The sequence below is a fragment of the Haplochromis burtoni genome, unplaced genomic scaffold (assembly GCF_018398535.1).
Source record: "Haplochromis burtoni strain Fernald_Lab_line unplaced genomic scaffold, NCSU_Asbu1 Contig_2849, whole genome shotgun sequence".
Lineage (NCBI taxonomy): Eukaryota > Metazoa > Chordata > Actinopteri > Cichliformes > Cichlidae > Haplochromis > Haplochromis burtoni.
In genome coordinates, this window is record NW_024585210.1 from 1,696 (window position 1) to 9,614 (window position 7,919).

Below are 7,919 nucleotides of genomic sequence, written 5' to 3' on the forward strand. Positions count from 1 at the left end.
TATTCAAATGCTGTTTCCTATGCTAACCCTTGCTACAGGAAAACTGACTATGTGCACAAAAGAGTTAACATGGTCAATGCCACCAACGCGTTTCTGTCTGATTCTTGCATTAGTGCAAATTGTGAAACATTTATCCTTAATTTTACATGAAACAAGGTTATATTAAAAAGTAATTTTGATTTCTATAATGAACATGAGGTTTTTCTTCACTAAGACTTGAACTGGCAGATGTCAAGCAGTTTGCAGCTCCATACCGAGACAGTCTCCTCAATGGAGACCACAGATAATACACAAACACATCATTCAACTACAGAAAAGGAAGGAAAAAAACACAGTTTGATGCATAACTTTCAACATTCCTTTAAATTGTGTACCTCCAATCACTTTCAAACACTTTTCTCCTGATCTGACTTGAGTAGCTTGTGGTCAGAGGGAAGTTCTGTGTCATAATTACTGATGATATAGCTTTGTTGCTCTATAGTAGTTGGGAGAGCCTCCAGCCCCACGAGCCTGACTTGAATAAGCGCAAGAGGATGGATACCTTTGTTTTTACTGTTGCATGTTCACTAGAAGCCACTGGCTGAAAGAGTGTATTTTAAACACAAGCTGTCAGAAAAGGGCTGTGAAAGGGCATGCACACATCAGATTTAGGGTTAATAACCTTGGCATACATGAACACAAACCATTTAATAGGTAACTGTGACTGTTTATTATTGATTTAAAAAAAAATCAACCAATCAAGCATGAATAACATAAATATAAACATACACTGCACATTATGCATGACATATTATCAATACATTTCTTTCACTAGAGCACTTTCACTGAATTCATTGACATATTAATGATATGTCAATGAATTCAGAACATTAAAATTGCCCTTTGCAACCAAAGGTTATTTAAGCCCATCACAAGGGTGTCCAACAGAATGGATAATACTGAGCTTAGGAAAGATGGTTGCTATACAAAAGAACCACTGCAAAAGCAAACCATCGAGTTAAGGGGGAATGCCACTAAATGGCATATCAGAATGTGGAATATCAGTGTTGTGGTTCCAGATATGTGTAAACTCCCTGTCTCCATTAATACATGAACTAGGCTGGGGTAGAGCCACATTCACATTTTTGCATGTTAATCTGGTAGCTATGTGAGTCTCTTGAACTTTATCATGGAGAAGCCTGTTAAAAACCTTGGCTTGTTCCAAAATATGAACTAAATACTCAAGTAAAAAAAGGCCTTCATGCTGGGGATCACACTCACACTATAAATACAACTGGACCATTTAAAGACTAACACACAAAGCCAGTGAGCTGTGTTAGTAGATTTGTGAATATCATTTTCTTGTATTTACGGTATAACAAAGTTTTGACTGAACCATTTTATTTCCATTTGAAAAGGGAGGAGCCTCAATCAGAGTGGGCTCTGTGAAAAATAAACAAACAATGAAACACTATCACTTATCAACTCTGATTATTTTGATAGTCTAACAGTGAATGACCATAAAATTGGAATGTGGACGTGAAAACAGGAAAATAGGACCTAGTTTAATCTAGGCAGCATGCTGTCTGCGAATGCTATGCAAGCAAAGATTAAACGTATAAATACGACAGTATTTAATCTAAGGACAGTTCAACTTTTTGCCCTCGGTTGTTTGTTTTTGTACTAAGGAGTCTTGATTTACTGACTTAAAAACTCAGAACAAAGGATAAATTGTTCATATGATAAGACACGATGTCAACAAATCCGCAGGTTTGACAAATGCATGAAAGCAATTACAGAAAAATATCAAAATAGGTCTTAAAGAACAGAAATCACCTAGATAAACGATTTACAACGTGTCACATCACCTGAGAGCTTGTTTTCTTCAAAGAAATTTTTCAGGAAATCTCAAAAATTACTTTGGAAAGTAAAATTTTATCACAGTCTCAAATTATGAGGTGAAATTATCATCGAATTTCAGATATTTGACATATTAAAGACACAAATACCCAACTCCTACAGTGGATTCTGTGAATATGTGGAATTGTTAGGTTCAACTAGTCCCCCTGAAGGGAAAGGTCACTGCAGTCCATACAATTTCGATTTTATGGTCTGCATACTCTGTATAAAAGCTGTCTTCAGCTGCTCCCTTATTACAAAGGGATCACCACGTTAGGAAGCACAAGATGTTTGATTTGAGTTTTACACCAGATATCTTTTAATATGCAACCCCATGTGTTTGGCTAAAATTGTAACTTTTGAAAAACAGAATGGGCAGCAGATCATCCAGTTTGGATTTAGGAGACAGGCACTGCACTTTCAAGATTAGGCTTTAAACTTTTCTTTGTGATAAAGAAACCCTGAAACACTGCTTAGTTAGCCTCAGGGTGCCGAGGGTGATAAGTTTCTTTATTATGACACTATTGTGTCTTTTCTTGGTTTAGGCTTTAACCTGTGGTTGTTTTGGTTGATTAACACTGAAGTTGTTGTAGCAGTTTGTGAAGCACCATGTGCTTCACAAACTGCTACAAGTTTTTATGCTTTTTTTCCTGTAGCAGATGCCATATTGTGAGGTAAAGGTTTTTAACATTACAATGACTGTGCATATAATTGGTCTTGCGTTTTGAAACCTGTGCAGTATTTTGTTCTTCTCCATTGTGTTCACGTGCAAGCTATCAAGTCACACTCTCTCAAAATCAGGCTGAGAGTGCTTCCTCCATCATGTGTGGATGTGAACATTTTCAGTGTGAGACAGTGGGAGACAGGTGGCTGTGGATTGTCTCATCTCTTAAGATCTAACAGATATGTATGTTTTATGGAACTGCACCCGTTCCTGTCATTTCTTTAAACTTGGCTTTAGACACAGACAAATCAAACATCCACAAACATTAAACACAGCATCACTTAAAGAAAAAAACTAGGCCTGAGGGAATGAAAAAAGGTAAAGGTCACTTATGGAGAACAAATACATTCCTAGGCTTGCTGCCCAAAAATGAAAAACATAATAATAAACATCCCCCGGTGTAGGAACAGAAGCGAGGAGCATAATTAGCCCTCCCATGCTTCTCTGCTTTTCTTGTCCAAATGAAGTATTTATTCCTCTACATGTAGTACAATTACTATGTCAAAATCTGGGCAAAAAATGGAGTATTCTGAAAAATACATACGGGAAGAGGAGGAGGAAGTAAAACAGAAGGCACTAAATGGAGGAGAGGGTGGAAAGCAGCTAGAGAAGAAACATCTTGGAGAAAGGCTCACCCCACTGGTTATGAAAACTGACCCTCTGACAACGTGCAGCTGAAACTGTTTTGCTATTATAAGAATCTTTCAGATCTGAGTAATGTGATACGACAGTAGCAGCAGTAGCATGATCTGGTCTATGCACCCAGACCCACAGAAGAATTAAATCCAGAGGCCAGCACTGGCAAAGTTCACTGTAAACATAACAAGCCTCTTCTTTTTTCACAGATTTAATCATTCACATCCATATCTTTCCCTTTTTTGATTCTCTGTGCTCTGCAGTGATTTGGTTTTAGCCACTTTGTTGTGCGTGTCATCTCTGTTTGGCAACAAAAAACTAAGTCTCCCTTGAAATATTTCTGTTTCTTTCCCTCACTATTTTCCCCTAAAATTCTGAGAACAAAGAGAATAAAGAAGCCCTTTTTAGAGGCACGGCTTCATCGCTGTGCTCCACTTTCACACTCTGTTAGGACTAGAGGTTGAGTCTGGGGGCCACTAAGGCAAATTCTCGCAGGATGTTTCGGGCCACATCCACTTTGTACTGAGCAATCATCAGTGCTCGCTTCACATCGTCAAAAGCGAAACCCTCGCCCATCAGTTTGGCTATCTTTGCATCTTCACTCTCCAGCTCCAGGCTGTGTGGTTTTTCTGGTTGTATTTCTGGAGGAATCTTCCTCGGATATGGCTTGGGTGGCCTCGCTGGTGCCTGCAAACAGTCCAGTGATACTTGGAGGAAGAGAAGAGAAATGATGTCAGTGGAAAACTTGGGAAGGAGAAAACTAAACACTGCTTATCATCGTACTGACTTTTTCCTGCACCTTCAGATTTCAGACATTTTTCATGAAGTCATGAGATTCTAATCATGTAGAAATCGCCTAGATGTTCCACTGCCTTTCTACTTAGGGCTGCTCAATTTATCGAATTTTAATCTAAATTACGATCTGGGCTTTCAACGATCATTACAAATTATTGAGCCGATTATTAGCACCTCCCTCGTGCTTTACTCTCGCATTGCTCCGTGTGGCAAATTGAGCGCACCTCTCTGCATTTCGAACACGCGTCACAACAATTAAGAGGACCCGAGGAAAGCTCGGAAAGCTAAGCAGAAGTTATTTGGAGAGGAGAGTGACTGCCGTTGGTTGAAAAGAGAGGTTAAAAAAAAAACCTCCAGTGGTGTGGAAACATTATGGGTTCGTGGAGTCAGGTAGACACAGTGTGTAAACTTTGCTACGGTGTCGTAGCTGCACCACAGAGCAACACTGCAAAGTTCACTAAACATAGATGTTTACATTTTTCATTTATTTTTTATATTGCAAACATTATAACACTGTTATCAGTATTTGCACACTATTTTATATTATTTTTTGACAATCTTTTAAGCCATTACTCAATACATTGTTATTGTTAAATAAATATTGTCAAATAATCGAGATCTAAATTTCAGTGAAAATAATCGTGATTATCATTTTTGCCATAATCGAGCAGCCCTATTTCTACTCCTCTGACTGAAAGGAATCAAGCCTATTTGTACAAAAGCAGTCTTGCTGTCTTCATTGAAAAGTTGCTAGGGACATAAAGAAGAATCCATGTTGATGAGATTTCTCGAGTCAACACATGAAAAACACCTTTTCTTCTTTGAACCTTTTAACCAAAAATTTGTGTTTTCAGTATTACTAATTGCCCATGAGCTCAGTGAACACTCACTAAAGAGACAGGATGGTCTCTTTAGTGAGAGGTTGTACCTGGATGGTTGTACTCCAGGATGCCTCTGGAGCTTTTCACATTGTCCTTTTGCCTTTTGGCTGGATGCGAGGGAGCAGCACTGTTCACCATTCCAAAAACTGAGTCTGGACAACAGAGAAAGTCAGGCACACAAGCCAACACGAGCAAAGCAATGTTGTAAATAATAAGTTTAACACTTATTACACTGAGAAATATAATGCCCTAAAACGATTTATTTAGCTTGTTTTTAAAAGAAAAACTTTACCTGGAGTTAACAGGACATGCTCGTGTCCAGAGGGGGGCATGTGTAGTTGAGTGATAACAGAGTTGGATGACATGGAAGAGTTACAGGATGAGGGTGATGAGGGCGGCTCAGTAAAGCTGTGTCTCACAGGTGGAGGAGGAGGAGGAGGCTGGGATGGAGGGCAGCTGTTTAAGGTGTCTTCAAATACTGTAAGGGAACACAAGCCAGATGCTAGAGTTCTGTTTTGGGGTTTTTTGCTTGGTCCTGATTGACAGTATCTACTTATTCTATGAGGAGTTAGCTGACTAAGAATTCTAAACTATGTGCAGTCTTGCAGTCCTACGGATTACATACTAAAGGCATGCTTGGAGGACTGGGAAAGAAAGTACAAAAAGGCTGAAATCGGCATGAATGTGTGACTCTTCTACACCCTGAGGTGGTGCTAAGACATCAAATATACAAAAATTATTATAATCAGTCAGATATATCTGAGTATTCAAATGAAGACCATATGTTGGAGTTCTGGAATGACATCATCACAGTTAAAGTAAAATGCCTGAACATGAAATTTCAGAGTTTATTACAGAGAAATGGCTCTTTCCAAAATAAAAGCTATACTATACGCTTCTTCTGGGCTATATTCTCAGCACCATATTAAACATATCAGGTAATAAACTCTCTTTTCCAAAGATGAGTGATTTCTCCATCAGATAATTAATTTTTTTATTACTTTGTTGTTTCAGCAACATTACATTTAAAACTGTACTTTTGAGTTAAAATATATATTTATAATTTTAATAAATGACAAATTAAAAAAGCATGAACATTTTTTTGTATCAAAAAAATATCGAACCGTGACACCAAAGTATCGAACCGAACCGACCCGTGAATTTTGTGTATCGTTGCACCCCTAATATATATATATATATATATACATATATATAGATAGATAGATATAGATATAGATATATATACATGTATGTATAACAGCAGGGTGCAAGATGCTAGCAGCCAAGGCATACATGGAACGGCATAACCAGGTGACCAGCATAGTGTACAAGAACATCTGTGCTGAGTATAACCTGGACGTCCCAAGGTCAAAATGGAAGAGGCCCCCAAGGGCGGAGAATGTCCGAGCTAAGATCCTCTGGGACTTCCAAATACAGACAGACAAAATGGTGGTGGCTAACCAACCGGACATAGTGGTGGTAAACAGAAGAAGACGGCCATAGTGATCGATGTAGCGGTCCCGAATGACAGCAACATCAGGAAGAAGGAACACAAGAAGCTTGAGAAATACCAAGGGCTCTGAGAAGAGCTCAGGAAGATGTGGAGGGTGAAGGTGACGGTGGTCCCAGTGGTAATCGGAGCACTAGGTGCAGTGACTCCCAAGCTAGGCGAGTGGCTCCAGCAGATCCCGGGAACATACATAACATTGGAGATCTCTGTCCAGAAGAGCGCAGTCCTAGGAGCAGCTTAGATACTGCGCAGGACCCTCAAGCTTCCAGGCCTCTGGTAGAGGACCTGATCTTGAAGGACAGCTCACCCGCAGGGGCGAGTGGAAATGTATTTTTTTTCATAGATATTGTGCGTGTGTGTTCGTGTCAGTGTATGTGTCTTTGTCACTTGAGAAGCCAAAATACGCCAGCTCCACCAGAGGCTGGTCACTACACCCCCAGGGCCCCAGGCTCCGGAGAACCACCCCCACGCCAAAGAAGCAGATCAACAACCACGCCCGAACATCCAGCCACACGCCCTGGAACCAAAGGCAGGGCCACATCCTGGGGAACTGCAGCAATGTCCCAAAGGGACAGCGAGCTTCAAACACTGGGCTGTGCCCAGCCGTGCCCACACACACACACACCCAGGCCATTCACTCACTCACACATACCCATCCATTCATGACACAAAGACATACACATGCTTCCTGCTCATAATCAGATCATACCATAGCAGGGAGCTTATTAAATTGGCTCCAATAATTAGTGTACCACACTTAACTTCACAGAATAAAATTGTGTAATTAAATATCGTGTTATATAGTAATCATTTGTGTTTACTGAACAAAAACAATGAGTTACACAACATTTTTCAAAGGGCACTTATAGTTAGCACAGCAAACGGCACAGACGCATTGTCATGTCTGCAGGAGGAACACAGACAGGACAGGCAGCATGAAACAGCTGACATGCACAGGAAGCTATGGCTGAGTGAGAGAAGGTACATGCACTGTTAGGGAGGGCTACCTGGTTGGGGAAGTAGAAAGTCATAGTCAGATGGTGTCTTTTGGATGTTGAAGGGGCAGAGGGTAGTATGTGCTGCCCCCGAGACTAACCCACCGATGGATTCTGAACATCCACCTGTGGAAGCAAAGAAACGTTCAAACAGCCAGTCTGACACAATATTGCATCTTTTCTTTCTAAATTAATTTATATATTTTTAAGTTTTATTGAATAAGGTATGGTAAGACATGTCATTTAGTTAGGATCTAGATTTTTTATTTTACTGTTCATGAAGCAAGTTAATGGATTGTTCCAAAGCAATATATGCTATTGCTGTTGGTCATTTTGTTTATTATTGGTGAGAATGCTGATTCAGTGAAATACTAAGAACACAAAGAATAAAATTATTAATCTTGTTTTGAGAATGTCTTTTGTTTCTTATTTAGTTTATAAATAATAAAATTAGCTCCTCCTTGAATCGCTACCTTATCGTGGTGGAGGGGTTTGTGTGT

At 39.6% G+C, this 7,919-nt stretch overlaps 2 protein-coding genes across 2 annotated transcripts; both read right to left on the reverse strand.

The window, feature by feature from the left end:
- Positions 1-694: 694 nt before the first annotated feature.
- Positions 695-7,761, reverse strand: LOC102311386 (E3 ubiquitin-protein ligase CBL-B). Its single transcript, XM_005953057.3, has 4 exons — positions 7,432-7,761; positions 5,207-5,392; positions 4,962-5,066; positions 695-3,945 (listed from the first exon to the last, which is right to left on the reverse strand). The coding sequence occupies exons 2-4, from the start codon at positions 5,277-5,279 to the stop codon at positions 3,692-3,694; spliced, it is 432 nt and encodes a 143-aa protein (XP_005953119.1). The 5' UTR covers positions 5,280-5,392; positions 7,432-7,761; the 3' UTR covers positions 695-3,691.
- LOC106632836 (E3 ubiquitin-protein ligase CBL-B-like) lies at positions 6,611-7,545 on the reverse strand (the record flags this gene model as incomplete). The annotated part of the gene is given in 1 exon segment (XM_042217752.1): positions 6,611-7,545. A coding segment is annotated over 1 exon segment (128 nt), but the record flags the coding sequence as incomplete, so codon positions are not given.
- Positions 7,762-7,919: the final 158 nt, after the last annotated feature.

Coding starts and splice junctions, on each gene's coding strand:
- LOC102311386 (XM_005953057.3), bottom strand. CDS start 5,279: ATGTCATCCAACTCTGTTATCACTCAACTACACATGCCCCCCTCTGGA. Junction 5,067..5,206: donor GCATGTCCTGTTAACTCCAG/GTAAAGTTTTTC, acceptor TCTGTTGTCCAG/ACTCAGTTTTTGGAATGGTG. Junction 3,946..4,961: donor CCTGGAGTACAACCATCCAG/GTACAACCTCTC, acceptor TCTTCCTCCAAG/TATCACTGGACTGTTTGCAG.